Here is a 20171-nt window from a genome sequence, read left to right as displayed (position 1 = left end):
TCCTATCATCTGTTGCAGTCTGGAGGTTGGTTGCTTGATTTCCCCCTGCGCTTTTATTTCCTTGGTTTTAAGAAGGCACTGTGTTCTCTCCCTTCAAGGCACATCCAGCCCCAGGACAGAAGCATGAAAAACATGTGCCCTGCCTACTCCCCCAGTAAAGCTGCTACTGTGAAAACTAAATCTGTGTTACCTGCGAAGGATGACCTGGAACCTGAAGTGGCACTGGCAGCCCACACCCGGCCCCTGCTTTGCCAGGAGGAAGAGTGCTTAAACATCGATGCTCAGGAAGACGAGCAGCCAATGAAGGAGACCGAAACTGCAAGCAAAAAGGAGCAGCTGTCTGTGAAGAAGCTGCGGGTGGTTCTGTTTGCATTGTGCTGCAGCACTGAGCAGGCAGCCGAGCACTTCCGGAACCCGCAGCGGCGCATCAAGCGTTGGCTCAGGAGGTTCCAGGCTTTCCAAGAGGAGAACTTGGCGTCGCTGTCAGAGGGCAAATACCTGAGCTTGGAGGCCGAGGAGAAGCTGGCGGAGTGGGTGCTCACCCAGCGGGAGCAGCAGCTCCCCGTCAACGAGGAGACGCTCTTCCAGAAGGCCACCAAGCTTGGCCGCTCCCTGGAGGGCGGCTTCAAGATCTCCTACGAATGGGCCGTGCGGTTCATGCTGCGGCACAACCTCAGCATGCACGCACGGAGGGCGGTGGCCCACCCGCTCCCCAAAGAGGTGGAGGACAACGCTGGCTGCTTCATCGAGTTTGTGCAGCGGCAGATCCACACGCAGGACCTGCCCCTCTCCATGATCGCGGCCATCGACGAGATCTCCCTCTTCCTCGACGTGGAGGTGCTGAGCAGCGACGACAAGAAGGAGAACGCGCTGCAGACGGTGGGGACTGGCGAGCCCTGGTGCGACGTGGTCCTCACCATCCTTGCAGACGGGAGCGTTCTCCCCACGTTGGTCTTCTACAGAGGTCACGTCCAGCAGCCCGCCAACGTGCCTGAATCCATCATACTGGAAGCGAAGGAGAACGGCTACAGCGACGACGAAGTCATGGAGCTGTGGGCATCGCGAGTGTGGCAGAAGCACACCGAGTGCCAGAACAGCAAGGGCATGCTGGTGCTGGATTGCCACCGAACACACCTCTCGGAGGAGGTACTGTCCCTGCTGAGTGCTTCCAGCACTCTTCCGGCTGTCGTACCCGCTGGTTGCAGCTCCAAAATCCAACCCCTGGATGTTTGTATAAAAAGGACTGTGAAAAATTTCTTGCATAAAAAGTGGAAAGAGCAAGCCAAGGAGATGGCGGACTCCACATGTGATTCGGACATCCTTCTCCAGTTGGTTTTGTGTTGGCTGGCAGAGGTGCTGGAGGTCATCAGTGACTCTCCCGAACTTGTGCAGCAGTCCTTCCTGGTGGCCAGCGTGCTGCCGGGGCCGGACGGCACGGCCAACTCAGCCACACGCAACGCCGACATGCAGGAGGAGCTGATCGCAGCGCTGGAGGAGCAGCTGAAGTTGGGTGAGGAGCAGCTGGCACAGGAGGCAGCAGAGGGTGAGGATCAGCCCCAGAACGAGGAGTGCGCCGACCCCGAGATCCTCCATCAGCTCTTCGAGGGGGAGAGCGAGACTGAATCGTTTTACGGCTTCGAAGACGCCGATTTGGATCTGATGGAAATCTGAGCACTGATCTGCGAGTTGGTGATCTGGAAGGGGTTGTTTTTTCAATAAATGTTGGATGAGACCATTACACTTCCCTGTGGATTTGTGGGTTTAGGAAATTTGTAGGCGATCACTCAGATAAATAGCCATTTATGCTGTTCATTTATAAGTTTTGTGCTTTTTTAAAGAAAAATCACTGTGTTGGTATTTTCTGAAAATATATTGTGGGTGAATATTTTTGCGTTTTCTTTACCTCACTGTATCATAGTTTTCTGTTTTTATTGTGCAGAAATGTTTTGAATTATACATTGTCAATGTGACCATTTCTAAAGAAAGGAGAACAGATGTAGCTGACGAACCAGTATATAAACCTTTTGGATGTCTTAACACAGGTTGTTTTTTTTTTTTTTAACACTTGACCCAGAGCTTTAGGTTTCTGTGCTGAATTTAGGTATGAACGATTGCTTTAAAGTGTGAACCTTCTACAATTGGCCCTTACGAGTTGGGTTTGGTTTGCTTTTTCTTTTTTTTTTTTAATTTTATTTTCTTTTTAAAGAGTAATTCCTTGGCTTGTGAGCTGGGACACGGGATCCAAACACAAGCGGAAGCATTTTGCCTGCTCAATGCCAGCGATGGTTCTTGGAGCCCCGGCGCTGCCCGGTGCTGCCGCGTGGTTGGGTCGGGTCCTCCATGGGAGCCCACCGGCACCACCACGCTCCAAAGAGTCCCCGAGAGAGAGTGCAGATGGAAGAGGGAAGTCGAGGCTGCCTTGGTCTTCCCCTATAGATGGGAGTTAAATGTATGGACCATTAAGCGTTGATTAACGACGAGTAGTTGAATAAACGTGCTTTAAGCAGTGGCATCAGACACTACGTTCCTTAGAATTAGAAATCTGATTTAACGAAACAAACTGTGACATGCACAAAAAGAAGACGTTTGTTTTTATTTTTCACTGCCAGCTTAAATTTTTCTACAATTTGCATGTTTGAGGGTTTTTTAATTGTATGTATTACGGTATAAGCGGAAGCATTTTGACATACAGAATTCAGAAGCACCTGCACCTTTCTGTTTCCATAGAGGTTTTGTGAACCTGCCCTATGACCTAAGGAAAGCAGGAGGCAGCATGTGCAGACCTGTAAATGGTTCATCTTTAAAATGTACATACGTGGAACATTTAATAAAACCAGGGAAATGGATTTATAAACACGCGTTTTTATTATGGAGAGCTGCCCAGCTGTTGGGATATCACAGTGCCTCATGGAAGACACGGGAGCAGAGCATAGAGCTCTGCTTTGGGTGGATTCCCCTGCCCTTAGGGGCGCGGCCTTGCTTGGAGGTGGGACAGCAATTGAAGTGTGTACATGGCAGTAACAGTTGAGGCAGAATTTTGCCATTGGAGCTGCTTATACTCAGTGGTAGTAATACCACTCTTAATGTTCATAAATGATACCAGGGCTGAGAAATTCCCAATTCCAGAGGAATATGGCATGAGCTGCACTAAGTGGGTTACTGGAACACCCCACTGCCATAGCAACTCGTGCTCCCATACATTTTTCTTTAATTAGGGCAAATGGTGAAGCAACTGTGCATTTCACTTAAGATTCAGCACATGGGAAGTGAACAGGCATCAGCCAGGAGCAGAACCAACTCAGGTCCCACAGGTGAGTCCTTCAGCTGTCATCAGCGCCACCTGGCAACACAGAAGCTTCTACTACAACACAGAAGGGGAAAAAGCTTTGTCACCTTTGGCAGAAATGAGCTCACTGTGTTAAATGGAGGTGGTGAAAGAGCACTTTGACCCAAGATGGTCTGATAAAGGCATTGCCAAGGGGAGGAGGACTGTAATTGTCTTTAGTGGAGCACAGCGCCTACCAGAAAACATTCAGCAAACAAACAATAAAAGGACATTTTTGCTGCCCTTCTCCAGGAATAAAGGACTCAGCTTCCTTCCTGCAGCACAGACGTGTTTTGAGGAGTCAGAACCTTCAATTCTGGACACGGCACAAACACAGAGGATCATCTTAACAGGTTTATTTCATTTCCAAAAGAAATGGGAACTTCAAAAGGAGTTTTCTGATGTACATCACCCAGAAGCACGGACGCAACAAAGCAGTTCTGCAGAGATCACTCGAAGCCACTGCAAGAAGAGTGTTTATAGGGTCAGGGTGTGACACAATGGGGATGTGGCCCATGCCCGCACCACCACAATTAGAGCAAAGCTTTGTATTGAAGAGGTGCAAAGGGGCAAAGTCTCAGGAGGTCCATCAGTGAGAAGCTCTCTGCTGCCCAGAGCCATTCCCTGGCCAAGAGAGGATGTGGCTGCAGCAGGGAATCAGCGAGATCTCAACTGGAGCGTAAGGTAGAGATGCTGACCTGCAGTGGGCACCTATCACCCACCCGCACCTACACCACTTGGTTTTTGTCAGACTGACAGCACACACAGGTTGTGTGTCACCCGCCCATTACCTGACAAAGTGTGCAATGTCCCAGTTGGCCTCCAGGGTCAGTGGTCCCTCCACCTCCACTCCTTTCTCTGTTACAATGGCGACTTCATACTGAAAAGAAGAAACAGTGGAAGCTTTCAGTAAAGCCTCACCTCCAGACTTGGCTTCATAATGGGCCCTACGAAAGATCTCATTATTCATTGCCAATAATGATCACTGAGTCCAAAGCGTTACGCGTCCATCTGACTTGGGACATTTAATGATTTATGATTCATTTGTTTTAATGTGGCTCTGCAAGTCTTTTTCCTTGGTGGACAAGTGGAGTTGGCTTACTATGGTAGGAACGTTCTTAAAGCTACAGGATTTTAGCTCTGGGTGTCACTGTGGTGGAGATGGGAGATTAAGCACGGACCAAAGCTTTGCAGCCAATGTGCAGCACTCACTCTGTTGAAGGACCGAGCGTCTCTGTAGTACAAAATCTTCATGCAGCGCTCAATCAAGTCACGGGCTTCCTCCTTGGTCAGGCTGGGCTTCTTCTCCAAGGTTTCTCTCATCAACGGCTGAAAAAAAGTCATCAAACCCAACAGCTCAACAGTCACCCAGCACCAAGGTTGCTGCTTCAATGTGCTCCACGTTCCCACTTGTGAGCACTAACCTGAGCCAGGAACGCGCCGTACCCCGTAGCGAGCGTTGGGGCTTCGTAGGCCACGCCGAGCATGTCCACGTAACCAAGGAAGCTGAAGGACAGAGCTGTGAGCATCACTGCTGCACAAGGGGAGGGCATCCAGAGCACAACTTCTAGCCAGGGAAACCCCACATCTTTCTCTTTTTGGAGAAATTCTAAGGATGTTCCCATCCAACAGAATTGGGCTGGTGGGGTCACCCCCAATGTCCCACGTCCCTTGTCCTCACCTCTCACCGTTGTAGAACCCTCCAATGACAACAGTGTTCCACAGTGGGTTGATCTTGGACCTCCGGTTGTACATGACTCTGGTCAGCCAGGAATGAATGGCTTTGGGGCTGTAACTGTGGCCATCTCCCAGCAGTTCCTCATCAATGCTAAAGCAGGGAGAAACATCGCTCAACTCAGAGGAGCCGGGAGCCACCAGGCCAGCACCCAGCCCACCTCCAGCTATACTGTGAGCAGGACAAGGGATCACAGAATAGAATCATAGAAGCATTAAGTTTGGAAAAGACCCCTAAGATCATCAGGTGCAGCCCCAATCCATCATCACTAAGTATCATTAGGGTTGGAGAAGATCTCCGCTATCCCCAAATTCAAGCATTAAGCCATCTGTAACCACTAAACCACATCCACGCTTCTCTTAAAAACCTCACACCAACTCCCTGTGGGCTGCCTGGAATCACAGAATTGTAGGGGTTGGAAGGGACCTCCAGAGATCATTGAGTCCAACCCCGTGCCAAGGCAGTTCCCTTCAGCAGGTCGCACAAGTAGGTGTGCAGGCGGGTCTTGGATATCTCCAGAGAAAGCGACTCCACCACCTCCCTGGGCAGCCTGTTCCAGTGCTCCATCACCTCACCTAAAGAAGTCCTTGTGCACATTTGCGCAGAACTTCCTGTGCTGCAGTTTCTGGCCGTTTCCTCTCGTCCCGTCCCCCACACACTGCTGAAAAGAGTCTGGCCTCACCACTCCACCCCCCACACCTCAATATTTACAGAGCTGGATCAGGTCCCCTCTCAGTCTTCCTTTCTCAAACGCAAACTTACACCAAGAAAGAGAAGTGGCCAAAGGCCAGCAGTGAATGAAGGACAAGGAGCTGGACGATCCCAGCCAGTCCCTTCAAACTCGAGACGCGGTGCCTGGAAGCAGCAGGACTTACACCATCTGGTTGATGACCTGTGTCAGGTACTGGAAATCGGCGTAGTCGCCAGAGGCGCCCAGCACGGTGCTGTCGTTGACCCTCAGCAGCCGGGAGATGCTGCGGAAGCGTGCGAGGGACCCGTAGGAGCCCATCATGTCTGCCGCGATGACGACGCCACCCTCAAACTTGACGCCCAGCACCGACGTGCCCGTCACCATGGGGCTCCTGGAGACCCACATGTCAGTGCCACCCCGACCACCCCCCCTCCAGTCCCATGGCCACCTCCCTTCCCTTCCCTCCCCTTCCCTCCCCTCCCCTCCTTTCCTTTCCCTTCCCTCCCCTCCCCTCCCCTTCTTCCTCCCCGATCTCCCTCCCCCCCCTTCCCTTCTCTTCCCTTCTCTTCCCTTCCCTTCTTCCTCCCCGATCTCCCTCCCCCCCTTCCCTCCCCTTCCCTTCTCTTCTCCCCCCCTTCCCTCCCCTTCAGTCCCTTCCCCTCCCCTCCCCTCCCCCCCTCCCAGTAACCCCCACCCATCCGTGCCCCCCACCCCGTGTGTCCCGCAGCCCCCCGCGCTCCCATCGCCCCGCACCCCAAAGCCCCGCTGCCATCCCACGCCCATCCCCGCGCCCCACCCGTGCCCCCAGCCCTCCACCCCCCCGCTCACAGGGTGCCGCTGTAGGGCCGCAGCCCGGCCCCGATCCCGATCCCCCCGGGGCTGTACGCTGCCCCCGGGGAGGGGCCCCCGGCCCAGAACGGCGGCGGTACGCGCGCTCCCCCGACCTCCATCTTAGTCACCGTGCGGCCGCGCTGCGCACGCGCGCCGGAAGTGCGGCCTCCGCCGGCCACCGTAGTGCGAGGGGCGGGGTGGCGCCATCCTGAGGGCGGCGCGGGATGGAGAGCGCAGGGCGCGCCATGTTGGGAGTGGCGGAAGTAGGACAGGGTTGAGATAGCCCGTGGGGGCGTGGTTAGGGGCGTGGCTTGTATGGCTTTGCCCCACCTAAAGGCGGGGCCTTGAGCGGAGTGGCCCAATGGGAGCGCAGGGGGCGGGGCGTGGCGGAGGTAACAGGTTGGGGCGGCGGCGGAGGTGTGCGGGGCGGTGCGGAGCGGTGAGTGCGGGGCTGGGGGGAACGGGGGGTCCTGACGCCACGGCAGGGCCCAGAGGGGCCGGGGCATAGGGGTCAGGGTCTGCGGGTCTTGTCCTGCCCTGTGGCAGAGCATATAAGGTCTCGGTCTGTGTGGGCTGCTGCCCTTAGAGTGTGTCCTGCTCTGTATTGGAGCCTATAGGGTGTGGGGCTATAGGGGTCGGGGTCTGTGTACCCTCTTCTGGCCAATGGCAGAACCCACTGGGGCCAGAGTCATAAGGGCTGGTGTCCTTGCAACCTGTCCTGTCCTATGATGGATGTATAGGGGCTGAGTCCAGAGTTACTGGGATCCATGCAGCATGTCCTGCCCCATGGCAGAACCCAATGGGGGCTGGGGTCTGGGGTCTCTGCTCCATGGCAGAGTATAGGGCTGGGTCCATTGGGCTGCTGCCCTTGGAGCTTGTCCTGCCCCACGGCGGAGCCCATAGGGCTGTGCCTGCTGGTGTTGTCCTTCCTGGGTGCGCTGTGCCCTGTGGCACTGCCTATAGGGCTGGGCTGCAGGGCTGCCCTTCCTGGGCCGTGCCCTTCCCCACGGCAGAGCTTATAGGGATGGAGACCTGCAGCAGGTCCCACTGGGGCTGCATAGGGGTTGCTTGACCCTATGGTCCCCATAGGGTCCCCTTACAGATCCCATAGGGGCTGACTATTGGGAGATGCTCTGCCCTACAGGATTCTCTAAAAGTCCTTGTTCTGGAGTGTGATGTGTCCCGTAGCCCATCCCATAGGATGCACCCCAGTAAAGACCATGCTTTGGGTCTTCCTCCTCCATCTGTAGGATCCCTCTGGGAACCTCTGTGCCCTGTAACTCTTCCCTGCCCCTGTAGATGCTCTGTCCCTTCCATAGCGAATCTGCATTTCCTTATAGACCCTCTGGCTCCCCATGAACCCCTCTACAGGTGGTGCTGTCCCCCTCCCACAGAGCCCCACTGCGATGTTCCCATAGGCACTGCTCTGTAGGGCCCCAGAGCCCCACAGATCCCATTCCTGTCCCTTTCAGGGCTGCTCTGCTTGTAAATTCCACGCGGCCTTTGTGGCTCCATCCTTATCTCTGCTGATAAGAGCCATGTCCCAGCCCTGCTCCTCCCACCCCGAGCACCTCTGGGACTGTGAGTCCGTTCCCTCCAGACCTTGTTAGGACCGAGATAATTGTTTTGGAACTGCCCAAGGCTGAGCCCCATCCCACAGTGTTGCTCCAGGACCTCATGGCATCACTGGTGCCGACCCTTCCCGGCTGCGGGCGGCCGTAACGCGGCACCTCCTGCATCTTTAATGCTGCCCTACTTCGCCCAGTGCTCAGCTTCAGCAGGAGAGAAATGCATGCACAGTGGGACGCGATACCCCCAGCCCCGATCCGCCCCATTGTGCCCAGTGCTGCTGGGGTCTTGGTGCCAATGAAACCCTAAATGCAGCTTGGCGCTGCCCCCATCCCTGCAGTGCGGGGTAGGGCTGCCCAGCTCAGCTGCCCCCAGGATAACCCGTCCCTGTGCTCCGTGCCCGCTGTTCCAACCCTTTGTTTGGAGCGTGCGGATTGCTCTGGGCTGGGTTTGCTCCCCACCACCCTGACCAGTCAGGCTGGTTTGGAGCGCGGCTTCCAGCTTGGGTCCCATAGATAAGAATCCCATAGATAACGATTCCGTAGATAGCGGAGCGGGGCTCCCAGCTTGGATCCCATAGATAAGGATCCTGATCCCTTAGACAGTGATCCCGTTTAAAATGCTGCTTCCAGCCCTGATCCCATAGATAACAATCCCATAGAGAGCACAGCTTCCAACCTGGATTCCATAGATAAGGATTCCCTAGGTAACAATGCCATAGACAATGTGATTTCCAGCTTAGATCCCATGGGTAATGATCCTACAGACAGCATGCTTTCCAGCCCTGCTCCTGTAGGCAGCAATCCCATACAGAACGTGGCATCCAGCCCTGATTCCATAGATATCTATCCCACAGTACCTCCTTTTCTGGCAGTGATCCCACAGAGAGCGTGCCTTTCAGTCCCAACCCCAAAGACATCGATCTGGCCATTAGGGCTGGCCTTTGGGTTGGCTGTTTTCATGGACTGTTGGGGTTGGCCATGAGGGTTGGTTGTCAGGGTTGGCTGTTGGGTTTGGCCACTTTTGTGGACCATTGAGTTGACCACTGGGATTGGCCATTGGGGTTGGCCGCACGTGTGGACTGTTGGCGTTGGCCATTTGTGTTGGCTGTTGGGGTTTGCCTTGGACCACTGGGTTGTGACCCACTGGCAGCCATTCATCCCAGGACAGCTTTCCTCAATAACTGTTGGGTTTTAGGGCTGCATGCCCGCCGCAGCAGGGCAGGGATTGGGACGGGGCCGTCGGTGGCCTGGTTGATGATTAACCTGAGGTGACGTCCCTGGGGTGTGGGGCGGACGCAGCCCCGTGACGCGCTCCTGGTTTCGGGTTTCGGATCCTTGCACAGCCCCGGTGTTGGTCGGGGTTGCAGGCAGGGCGCTGCCAGCACACGGAACCACGCAGACTTTGTTCCTATTGAGCAATCGGTGCTGCAGGTGGAGCAGAGCCTTTGGTGCAGAGAGCCTGAAGCCCAAAAAACAGGCGGAAAAAAGAGATATTTTTGTGCTCAGATCCTGCTGTCCCCGTTCCCGTGCCTCGGGCTGGGACGTGCGGTGCTGATGGCCTTCCCCTCCCGGCGCTGCCCGTCCATTGCACAACAGCTCTGTGGGTTGCGGTGCCCACAAAGGGCCCTTTGTGCTCCGTATCTGCATGAGCAGAGTTGGCCGCCTGCCACACGCAGCCGCAGGGACCCAACGGGCAGAGCTGGGTGCCATCGGGCTCTGTGGGCGAAGTGCCCCCAGGGACAACAAATGGGGTCCCCATTTTCGTCACCCTCATTTGCACTGCGATTCCCCTCCTGGGGGCTGTGTGCTGTTGTGGGATCAGCGCTCCGTTCCCGTGTTGGAATGCGGTCTGTTCCCCTTTATCTGAGTGCTGGAGCCCAGCCAGGACGGGGCATTCCCGGGGATTAGTGCTCACCTGCTCCTGGCTCGAGCTGTGGGGCTGCACCCTCTGCGTACCCATGGAGGAAAAGAATCCATCCTCACTACTGCACCCATAGGGTGGCAATGGGGTGGCCATGGGGAGATCATGACTGTGGGGAATCTTTAGGGTGGCCGCAGGGAAATGGTGCCATGGGGTGACCGTGGGGACACAACGTTCATGACTGTGGGGTGGCCGTGGGATGGCAGTGGGGTGACCATAGGGTGACCGCAGGATGACCATGAGGACATTTGGGATCTGGTGCTGATCTCGTTACTGTGATGCCATGTGGGGACAACGAGCTCATGGCAGTGGCCCACGTCCCCATGGCCGTCCTGCTGGGTGCCAGGTGCTGCCACCTTTGCCATCTGCTCGGGGCTGGTTCCCTGCCACGGCTGAGCTTGGCACCAACTCTCCACCATGTGTTGGGTTCAGCAAAACCTCAGCACCGGCACCGCGGGGTCCCTGTGACCATTTGTCCTCTGCTGTGTGCCCGGAGCTGAGGCTTTGGGGTGGGCACAGGGGTGGATGTGTGAGGGCAGCACTGGGGTGACATCGGGACCGAAAATTGGAAACGTGAGATTTTGGTGCCGTTTTTCCTTTCTCCCTACGTGCGGGACGTGGTGACCCCGGCTCTGTGCCACCATCCCATGGCCGTGCGCTGAGCGCGCGGTGCCCGCGGTGCCGCTCACAGTGCGGTTATTTTGGGCAGCGCACGGAGCTGCCGGCACCGGAGGCAGCGGTGGAGGAGCGCAGCGCTGTGGGGCCGGGGCTGCCCGGGGCTCTGCTGTCGCTCCGCATCAGTCCTGCCGGAGCTCCCGGCGCTGCGGTGTCCGCGGTTCGGTGGTGACGGAGGGCGAGCGGAGGACGTCGGTGAGTGCCGGGTGTCAGCGCTGCGCTGGGCTGCGGGGTCGGTCCGGCTCTGTGGGGTCGGAGCTGCGTGGGGCTGGGGGTGCTGTGTGGGGCTGGTGGTCCACCGGCGCTTTCTGTGAGTGTTTCGCTGTCGGTTTGATCTGAGGAAAGGGCTCCGTCTGTGCTCAAAGCACAGTGGGATCGGGGGCTGTGCTGTGCGTGGGAGCAGTGCCACCGGGTCCGCAGCGCTGTGGGGTCGCATCCCCGCTGTGGGACTGCATCTGCACTGTGGGACCTTGTCTGTCTTATGGGGCGGCATCAACCCCATGGGTCTACATCTGCCTTATGGGGCCACGTCCACTCCATGATGCAGTGTCCCTACTGTGGGTCTGTGTACCCCCTATGGGGCCATGCCTGTCCCTGTGAGGCTGCATTCCCACTATGGGGCCACATCTATGCTATGGGACCATGTGAGCCATACAGGGCCGCATCCCCCCAGCACTGGGGAGGACAGACCGTGGCTCCCAGTGTGACTCTGCCCTCTCCCCAGAACAGCAGCACCGCACCTGGCATGGAGCGCACGGTGGAGAAGCAGAGCCCGGTGGACTACGGCGTCCAGATCCGCTTCATCAATGACCTCCAGGAGCCCAAGAAGGCCCCGAAGGCGCGCGCCAAGCCGGGCTCCTACGGGGTGGCTGTGCGCGTGCAGGGCATCGCGGGGCAGCCTTTCGTTGTCCTCAACAGTGGCGATAAGGGCGGAGATTCCTTTGGGGTGCAGATCAAAAGCGACGGCTCGTACCCTGCAGGGACCGCCAGCCCACGGCCCCCGGATCCTCCCCCTGAGCCGGACCTCCCTGAGAACCCCTATGTGCGCCCACAGCCTTCCTACAGTGTGTCGGATGAAGAGAACGGTGCCGCCCCGGTGCCCACCCGGCACAAACCCCATAGCAAGATGGGGGCTGAGCTGCGCCGGACGCAGTCCCACGGCAATCTGCTGGCTGCTGTCGATGAGCCCATGGCCACCAGGAGCAGCAGCACGCTGAGCATTGCCCACCCCACACACCGCAAAAGCTCTGCGATTGGGTTCACACCCTCCTCAGACTCGGAGAACCCAGAGTCACGGCACGCAGGTGGTGACATCGACACCGAACCGCTCTGCTCCGTGAATTCGCTTATCAGTAAATTTGATGGCAAAGTGCAGCAGCGCGGCCGTGCGGCGCGGCGATCCCGCGTGGCCCCGGAGGAGAGGAAGCGCTCGCAGAGCCTGGATGCCCGCAGCACCGTTCCTGATGGCCGCGCTGTGGGTGCACCGTCCCCATTGCCCACCGGGGCGGGCAGAAGTGCTATGGGGAATCGTGGCACTGAGGAGCGGTCGCAGAGCAAAGCCCAGACAGAGCTGCAGGTACAGGAGGTTTTGGGTGGTGGTGGCGCCGCTCGGTGGTCCCGTGGCTGTGGGGTGGGAGTGGAACTCCAGTGTGGAATTGGTGCCCCGTGCTGAGATCTCCATCCCGCTGGCAGCTGAAGTCAACGCCGGATCTGCTGCGGGACCAGCAGGAGGTGGCCCAGCCCGGCAGCAGTGAGGACCCTAAGGAGCTCATCTATGGGATCCTGAAGGAGGGGTGAGTGTCCCCAGACCTGGGTGTGGCTGTGCCACATTGCAGGGCGGTTGGGAATGGCGATGCTGCGTGGTTGGGTGTCAGTGGGTTGGGAACACAGCAGTGAAGTGTCCCATCCTTCCTTGTGCCCATCCTGCTCCGTCCCACACCCAACACATTCCCTCTGCCATGATGTCCCCAGGAGCAGGGACAGCGGCGCGATGCTGAAGAGGAAGGCTGCACTGGTGCTGGAGAAGCTGCAGGAGGTGGCGGTGAGTGGGTTAAGGGCAGGGTTAAGCTTTTGGGGTGCAGGTGGTGACACTGAGCCCAGGGTGTCCCCAGGCACCCACCAAGGGGACAGCGTGCACCCAGCCCCAGCACCGTGCATTGGCCCAGAGGGTGGAGGAGCTGCAGGAGAGGTTGGACGAGGAGAGCAAGGTGAGGCCACTGGGTGGAGGTGGGTGTCCCATGGATAGGGCTGCCATTGTCACCACTGTCCCCCCCCCCATGCAGCTCCGCCAGAAGCTGGAGCTGACCAAGGAGCGCAGCACCGCACGGGCGCTGGAGGAGGCACAGGAGGAGAGTGCACGGCTGCGGGCAGCACTGGAGAAGAGAATGCAAGAGCTGCAGAGGAGCACAAAGGAGTAAGGGCTGCATGGGGCCGTGTTCCTGCGGCGCTGTGCTGGGTGGCGGGGTCCCCGCACTGTCCTCATCCAGTGGTGTGGAGCTCACCATCCTTTGAGCTGTGGATGTGGTCTGGATTTCATTCTCCATCAGTGGGGTCTGAGGGCTCTGCTGTGCGTTGCTGTGCCCGCAGGCTCGGGGAGGCGAAGGCAGCACAGATGCGGGCAGAGGAGCAGCTGAAAGCGGTGCGCACAGAGATGGGCACAGCGGTGGACACCAACGCTCTGTACAAGGTATGGCAGCATGCAACTGCTCCACAACCATCCTTCACTGCGCCACCAACCACAGCGACCTGTGTGTTCCAGGAGCTGGAGGAGGCCCGTGAGGAGCTGGAGGAGGCCCTGAGCTCTCGGCAGCGGTTGGAGGAACATCTGCGGCTGCGGGAACGGGAGCTGACGGCGCTGAAAGGGGCTCTGAAGGAAGAGGTGGCCAACCATGACCGCGAGCTGGAGCGCGTGCGGCTGCAGTGTCACAGCGACATGGAGCAGCTCCGGCGCAGCGTGGAGGACATCTCACAGGTGAGGGCTCTGTGTTTGGGACCCGAGGTTTTGTGTCCTGCCCCATCTCTCTGTGCTCCATCCTTGGAGGAGCCTGGAGCTATCAGTGTTGCCTGGTGCTGTGGGGCCCCCTGCGTCCTTGGGTCACTTCCTGAGGGGCTGCTTTGTGTGGTGTTAAAACGGGCAGAGCCTCAGCATCCCCAGAGCATTCCTGGGCACAGTCTGAGCATCCTCAGGGCAGAGAATATCTGAGCAGAGCCTGAGCTCTGAACCTCCGGCAGAACATTCCCGGGCAGGGTCTGAGCATCCCCAGAGCATCCTTGGAACATCACTAGGCATTGCATCCCTGGACAGGGGCTCAGCATCCCCCAAGGATCCCACTCCAAGTGTTTCCCCCTTGTTCCCCAGAACCGGGCCGACCTGGAGTCAGAGAAGCAGAAAATCGGTGTGGTGGTGCGAAACCTTCAGCGTGAACTGGAGGAGAGTGCCGAGGAGACGGGGCACTGGAGGGAGATGTTCCAGCGGAACAAGGATGAGCTGCGTGCTGCCAAGCAGGAGTGCGTCCCGGCAAATCAGGGCGTGTGCTTGGGGTTGGGGGGGGTTACCGGACCCCTCCATCCCATACTCCCATTACCAGACTGCTGCAGGTGAAGATGGAGCGGGAGGAGTTCGAGGAGGAGCTGCGGGAGCTGCGGGAGCGCTTCACGGCCACGCGGGAGGAGGTGGAGAGGGCGCGGAGCAGTGCAGTCGACTCCGGAGAGATGGAAGCGCTGCGCATGGTGCGTAGCAAAAGGGGGATCTGGGTACCGTGTGGGCTCTGTCAGGGCCTCTGAGCCCATCCCATCCCCAGGAGCTGCGCCGGGCGCGGGAGGCACAGCGGGAGCTGATGGAGGAGAAGGAGCAGCAGGAGGAGGTGGTGAGGCAGCGGGAAGAGGAGCTGCAGGCGCTGCGCAGCACTGTGCGGGATGAGGCCCAGAGCCACAGCGGAGCCTTGGAGCAGTGCCACCGTGACATGGAACGGCTGCGGGAGGAGAGGGACGAGGCTGTCAGGGTGAGGGGGGGATGGGGATGGGGATGGGATGGGAATGGCAGTGGTGTTGGAGTGAAGAGGATGGAGACTGAATGAGATTGGGGTGGGATAGGGAAGGGCTCAGTGCTGCCCAGCCATGAGCCAAGGAGCAATCTCACCATGCTGCTGCAATGAGGCCCCAGTTTCGCACCACATCTCCTGAGCTCGGCTGGTGGCCATGGGGCCAGGTGGCCCATCCTGTTGTGTGGCTGCGTTGCAGGCGAAGGTTTCTCTGGAGGATGAGAGGGAGGCAGCAGAGGTAGCGCTGCGGGAGCTGCAGGAGCAGCACGAGGAGCTGCGGAGGAAGGTGCAGGGCATGGAGACGCAGCTGAAGGACTATGAGCTCATGGGGGAAAACTGGGAGGGCTCCCAGGCACGGCTCCGCGAGAAAGTCACCAAATTAGAGGTATCGTGGCTGTGGGTCCAGGCTGAAGGACACAAGGTTTGGGGAGATGAAGTCATATTGGGAACATGAGGACTTGGGGGGGTGGAGGTGGCACAATGGGGACACTGGGGGCACTGGGAGATGTGGGAAATGTTGGGGAACTTTGGGACATCTGGGGGATGTTTGGGAACATGAGGTCACAGGGGAAGCAGATGGCACTGGTGGGACAGTGGGAATCATGGGGGAGAGTGCTGTCCCCCGATGCCATCCTCTCCCCCTCCCAGGCAGAGCGCAGACGAGCAGAAGAGTCATTGGGCGAAGCCACAGACCGTGAGCAGGAGCTGCTGCGGGCTCAGCGGGCGCTGGAGACGCGTCTGGATGAGGCGCAGAGGGGAATGGCACGGCTGGCACAGGAGCAGCGGGAGCTGAGCGCGTCCCTCCAGGACGAGCAGAGGCAGAAGGAGCAGCTGAAGCGTGCCAAGAGCGAGCTGGAGGAGCAGAAGCGGCTGCTGGACCGCAGCACCGAGAAACTGAACAGAGAGGTGGGGAGCGTCTGCACCTCATTGCCCCGTCACCCCTCCATGAGGTGTGGATGGAGGGCAGTGGTCCTCATGGATCTCCTCCATCCCACAACCCATAACCCCATCCCATTCGGAGGTCTTAGAGGGTGGTGGTCCTATGGATCTCCTTCAGGTGAGGTATCCCGTGTCTTGCTGGTCTCTGAGGTGCCCTGGCCAGGATAGGGCAGGAGTGCAGCACTGCAGGGCTCTGCCCCACTCTTTGGATGTGCTCATCCCATTGTTTTGATCCTTCCCCATTATGCTGGGATGTTCCTGTTTGTCCTCAGGCTCCCTAAATCCATGCTGTCCCCATTGATCTGCATGCAGGGTCACATTGTCCTTTGCTTTGGTGCACTTACAGCATCCTGATGCCTTCCAGCCCCCATCCCATGGGCTCCTGCCAGTGCCATGGGCAGCAACATCCCCCCCAACCTCACACCTCCCTTCCCACCTCTGGTCCTATTCCTCTCCCACAGCTGGAGCAGATGACAGAGGAGTCCAACCGCTCACTGGCTGCACTCAAGGCTCAGCTGGAGGAATGCAAGGAGAAATCCCGCAAGGAGATCACTGATTCCCAAAAACAAGCCAAGGACCGCGGTGCCGAGGTGGAGAAGATGCAGTTCAGCGTGGGACGGCTGCAGGACGAGGTACAGCAGGGACTGGTGGCCACAGCCTTGTTGTGGCCCAGGTGGCCGTGAGGCTGCTGTCCCCACACCGCATCTCACCGCTGTCCCCAGGTCAGCAGGCTGAAGCAGGCGGTGCAGGACAGCCAGGCGGAGCGGGACGGCGCGCTGCTGGAGAGGGATGTGATGCTGCAGCGCCTGCGTGGCCTCGAGGAGGAGGTGGATGCCAAGAGGCGCTCCCAGGACGATCGCTCGCGGCAGCTCAAGGCGCTGGAGGTGGGTTGGGACACCTGAAAAATGGGCTGTTGGCACACAGAGTGAGGCACTTGCAATCTGGGTATCCAATCACAGGTAACCAAAAATCCAGGGGTGGTGGTGCCCAAAGAGTGGGTCGTTGGATCCAAAATCCTGGGGTTGGGGCAACTAAAAACTAAAAGGATCATAGTTTCCCAAACACTGGGTCGGGGCGCTCAAAATTCAGGGTCTGATTGCCTGAAAATCAGGGTCAGGGTGTCTAAAAATCCAATGGGGTCATTGGCACCCGAAGAATGGGTCACTGGCACCCAAAAACCGGCTTTGATACACCCAAAAATCCAGGGTTGTTGGTGCCCAAATCTGTGGTAGGGGCACCCAAGAACAGGGGTCATTTCACTCAAAAACTGGGTTGGGGTGCCCAAAGAATAGGTTGTTGACAGCCAAAATATAGGGTCAAAGTGTCTAAAATGAAGGTTGGGACACCTGAAAAATCAGTGGTGCCCAAAACTTGGGGTCACAGCACCCCAAAACCAGCCCCTGGCACACAAAAGCCAACTTTTGGCACCCCAAAACCGATGGGTCTCTAGTGCCCAAAAAGCATCCAAAAAGGCACCCAAACCCACACCTCCACCCGCTCCCTGCAGTGCTGAGTGCTGACAGCGAGGGGCAGAGCGTGCTCAGCCATCCTGCAGCTGCATGGGGCTGCGGTGCCGCGGGAGTGCACCCATATTTCCAACCCTGCCCAATGAAACCCCACAAATAGCAGTGAAGAGCCCTTCTCCCACCACTCCAGTACCGTCCTGATGCTGTGGGGCTGGCGCTGACCCTTCCTCTGCTTGCAGGAGAAGTCCAAGCGCCTGGAGGAGGAGCTGGAGGAGGAGCGAAGCACGGCCGAGCTGCTGACCGAGCGCGTCAACCGCAGCCGTGACCAGGTAGGGCGGCCAGCGGAAATCCCATGAGCGTGATGCAAAAACAATGCCCCATATTATGAGGGGAGGTTGGTGTTTGTGCAGGAAGTTGGAACTGTCAGCTCCCAATTAACCCAACTGCTCATTAGCTTCAAAGCTGGAGCTGACGCAGGAGCTGTGGCACGGGCGGCACTGGCGTTGCCGATGGGTTGCGTGAGCTGCGGCCCCATTGCTTGCAGCTCTATGGGGTACATGGGCATTCCAGCCCCATGGAGCTGGGCTTTGGGGCGACTTATCCCATTTTTCATCCCCAAAAGGAGCACATCTCAGCAGAACTTGCTGAGTGATGGCAGTGACCAAGGCCATGGCCAAACCTCTCAACACTGTGGTATTGGCTTGGGCAATGGATAGCCCCATCAACTGTAGAGGCACTCTGGGCCCCAGGGGCACCCTGTGGGGCTGGGGGTTGGGGAGTGGGGTGGGTGACTTGGGTGGGTTTCCCATTTCTCATCTCCAAACCGGGCACATCCCAGCAGAGCTTTGCTCCACGTGTCCTCAATTTGTCCAAATTGAGCAACGCAGTGTGTAGGTGGCAGTGAAACTGGAGCATGGCTATGACAGAGTCACTGTGTGATTTCTTTCGGGGCTGTTGACTTATCATTTAGGCAACGTTGCACAAAATCCCATTCCCACGACTTCAGAATAGCACCCAAAGCGGTACGGTTGGCTCTGGCTGAGCCCTGGGGCGTTGGGTTTGATCCATTGGTGCACCAAATCCATTTTGGCCTCAAGCACAGCTGCACCACGGTGCCCAAAGGTCCCCACTCCCAGTCCAACCAGTTAAACCCTCCAGTGGAGAATTGCAGCCTGCACACCCAGGGGTGGGAGGTGTGGCAGCTGCTTGTTAGGAATAGAAAGAGGACAGCTAATTGGGGAGGGAGCCGGCAGCCGCTCGTTGGGATGTGTGATCATTGGGAAGGGATTGGGGCTGGCACTGCTGTGACCAAGGCCAACATCCCCATCCCCAGATTGACCAGCTGCGTGCTGAGCTTCTGCAGGAGCGCTCGAGCCGCCAGGACCTGGAGTGTGACAAGGTCTCACTGGAGCGCCAGGTGGGCATTGGGGACCGGATCCCTTATACTTCCATGCCCTGAGTGATTGGAATGCAGTGGTGATGGGCACTGAGCTCCATGCTGCGCCATTACGCTGCGCCCTGGGCACCTCCCCATGCCCACGTCCCTCTGCGTTGGATGATAATTGCCACTGTATAACCATCCTCATTGTGGCCACTCCTTGGGAGAGGTTTCTGGGCTGGGATCTCCACCAGCAGCTGTGCCATCCTCCCCAGAGGCTGATGTTGACTTGGTGGCTGAGGCTGGGGTTGAGCTGACCTGGTGGCCAAAGCTTGGACTGACCTGGTGGCCTCCGGTGGCCTCCATGTCCCCTTCTCCCCAGAACAAGGAGCTGAAGAGCCGCCTGGCCAGCTCCGAGGGCATGCAGAAGGCGGGTGGCTCCGTCTCACAGCTGGAGGCACGCGTGGAGGAGCTGCAGGACCGGCTGCAGGCCGAGGAGAGGTAGTGGCCCCGTTGTCCCCACTGCCACCGTGAGCCAAACATACCATCAGGTCCTCATCCCACACCTCCCGGCAGGGAGAAGAGCATCCTCCAGTCCTCCAACCGCAAACTGGAGCGCAAGGTGAAGGAGCTGACCATCCAGATCGATGACGAGCGGCAGCACATCAACGACCAGAAGGACCAGGTGGGCATGTGGCCATGGGGTTGGTGGCCCCATCGTTGGAATGGCCACTGCATGGCGGTGACCCCACGGCTGTGGCTTTGTGGCCACCGTGGCGATCAATGGCCACATCCCCACAGCTGAGCCTGCGTGTGAAGGCGCTGAAGCGGCAGGTGGATGAGGCCGAGGAGGAAATCGAGCGGCTGGAAGCTGCCCGCAAGAAGGCGCAGCGGGAGCTGGAGGAGCAGCACGAGCTCAACGAGCAGCTGCAGGGCCGCGTCAAGGCGCTGGAGAAAGAGGCCTGGTAGGGAGAGAGGCCTCGCCGTGCTCCATTGCCCCATGGATGAGCTCCGTGCACTCGCCATGCCCCACATCCCCACCATGCCATGCCCCGTGGCTCGGCCCAACAGCTCCATCTCTCCGTGCCCTACGCTCAGCCCTCTCCTCCCTCCCCAGGCGCAGAGCTGCCCGTGCGGCCGCCGACTCCTCGCTGCAGGACGATGCGCTCAGCTCCGACGAGGACCTGGACAGCACCTATGGGCCCTCCTCCATCGCCTCGCTGCTCAACGAGGCCAACCTGCAGACCAGCTCCTGCTGAGCCCCATGGAGCCCCCAGGGCTGCAGGAACTGCTCAGAGATCTCTGCACCGCTGGCGTCGGCCATCGGCCCTCTTCTTCTGCGTGGCTTTTCGCCCCTGCTGGACCCAGGGTTGGTGGCTGTGAGGATGGAGCCAGTGGTCCCCAGGGAATGCCACCGCCCCTCACCTCCGATTTATTTTTATATGCAATCATCTCCCTCGTTCCTCACCGCTCTTTTCCCTCTCAAAGTGCTATTTTCAATAAAACGGACCATTCCAACACCGGCAGACCCCATGGCGGTGATGCAGGACTGGGGTGCAGGGTGGGGGCATGCAGCTCCCTCCTGCCAGGCTGGGTCTG

At 58.4% G+C, this 20171-nt stretch overlaps 3 protein-coding genes across 11 annotated transcripts in view; 2 read left to right on the top strand and 1 right to left on the bottom strand.

Annotated features, from left to right (window-relative positions):
• Positions 1-2837, top strand: part of POGZ (pogo transposable element derived with ZNF domain) — a 28077-nt gene extending 25240 nt beyond the window's left edge. For all 6 annotated transcript variants that reach the window (XM_031608116.2, XM_031608114.2, XM_031608117.2 and 3 more), the window contains exon 18: positions 99-2837. In XM_031608116.2, the coding sequence (XP_031463976.2) occupies positions 99-1671 (1573 nt within the window). In that variant the 3' untranslated portion in view covers positions 1672-2837. The remainder of the gene's footprint in view (positions 1-98) is intronic.
• Positions 2838-3666: 829 nt separating this feature from the next.
• On the bottom strand, positions 3667-6736 carry PSMB4 (proteasome 20S subunit beta 4). The gene is made up of 7 exons (XM_031608125.2): positions 6580-6736; positions 5936-6142; positions 5007-5153; positions 4750-4831; positions 4538-4654; positions 4117-4205; positions 3667-3787 (listed from the first exon to the last, which is right to left on the bottom strand). Exons 1-7 carry the CDS (start codon positions 6699-6701, stop codon positions 3775-3777), a joined length of 777 nt encoding a protein of 258 aa, XP_031463985.1. The 5' UTR covers positions 6702-6736; the 3' UTR covers positions 3667-3774.
• Positions 6737-6927: 191 nt separating this feature from the next.
• Positions 6928-20090, top strand: CGN (cingulin). 4 transcript variants are annotated; one of them, XM_031608119.2, is made up of 21 exons: positions 6928-7021; positions 11474-12325; positions 12442-12542; positions 12721-12790; positions 12861-12956; positions 13032-13162; positions 13336-13435; positions 13508-13720; positions 14108-14256; positions 14337-14478; positions 14550-14750; positions 14989-15174; positions 15438-15695; positions 16190-16360; positions 16451-16612; positions 17434-17523; positions 18528-18611; positions 18955-19073; positions 19149-19257; positions 19374-19537; positions 19690-20090. In XM_031608119.2, the coding sequence occupies exons 1-21, from the start codon at positions 6944-6946 to the stop codon at positions 19829-19831; spliced, it is 3618 nt and encodes a 1205-aa protein (XP_031463979.2). In that variant the 5' UTR covers positions 6928-6943; the 3' UTR covers positions 19832-20090. The 4 variants fall into 4 exon arrangements, with proteins under 4 accessions (XP_031463979.2, XP_031463980.2, XP_089983311.1 ...); XM_031608120.2 differs by having other exon boundaries at positions 6952-7021; positions 11479-12325; XM_090127185.1 differs by lacking the exon at positions 6928-7021 and adding an exon at positions 7035-10944.
• The last annotated feature ends 81 nt before the right edge of the window (positions 20091-20171 follow it).

Source organism: Phasianus colchicus, chromosome 30, assembly GCF_987193195.1.
Source record: "Phasianus colchicus chromosome 30, bPhaCol1.hap1.1, whole genome shotgun sequence".
NCBI lineage: Eukaryota > Metazoa > Chordata > Aves > Galliformes > Phasianidae > Phasianus > Phasianus colchicus.
This window is presented reverse-complemented; position numbering and strand designations above follow the sequence as displayed.

Excerpts from the sequence above, each read along its gene's own strand:
- PSMB4 (XM_031608125.2), bottom strand. The coding sequence starts at position 6,701 with ATGGAGGTCGGGGGAGCGCGCGTACCGCCGCCGTTCTGGGCCGGGGGC. Across the intron at positions 5,154-5,935 it reads CAGGTCATCAACCAGATGGT|CATTGATGAGGAACTGCTGG; the intron begins GTAAGTCCTGCT and ends TCCCTGCTTTAG. Across the intron at positions 4,206-4,537 it reads ACGCTCGGTCCTTCAACAGA|TATGAAGTCGCCATTGTAAC; the intron begins GTGAGTGCTGCA and ends TCTTCTTTTCAG.
- CGN (XM_031608118.2), top strand. The coding sequence starts at position 11,231 with ATGGGGCGGCATCAACCCCATGGGTCTACATCTGCCTTATGGGGCCAC. Across the intron at positions 13,721-14,107 it reads GCGTGGAGGACATCTCACAG|AACCGGGCCGACCTGGAGTC; the intron begins GTGAGGGCTCTG and ends CTTGTTCCCCAG. Across the intron at positions 18,612-18,954 it reads AGGTCTCACTGGAGCGCCAG|AACAAGGAGCTGAAGAGCCG; the intron begins GTGGGCATTGGG and ends CCTTCTCCCCAG.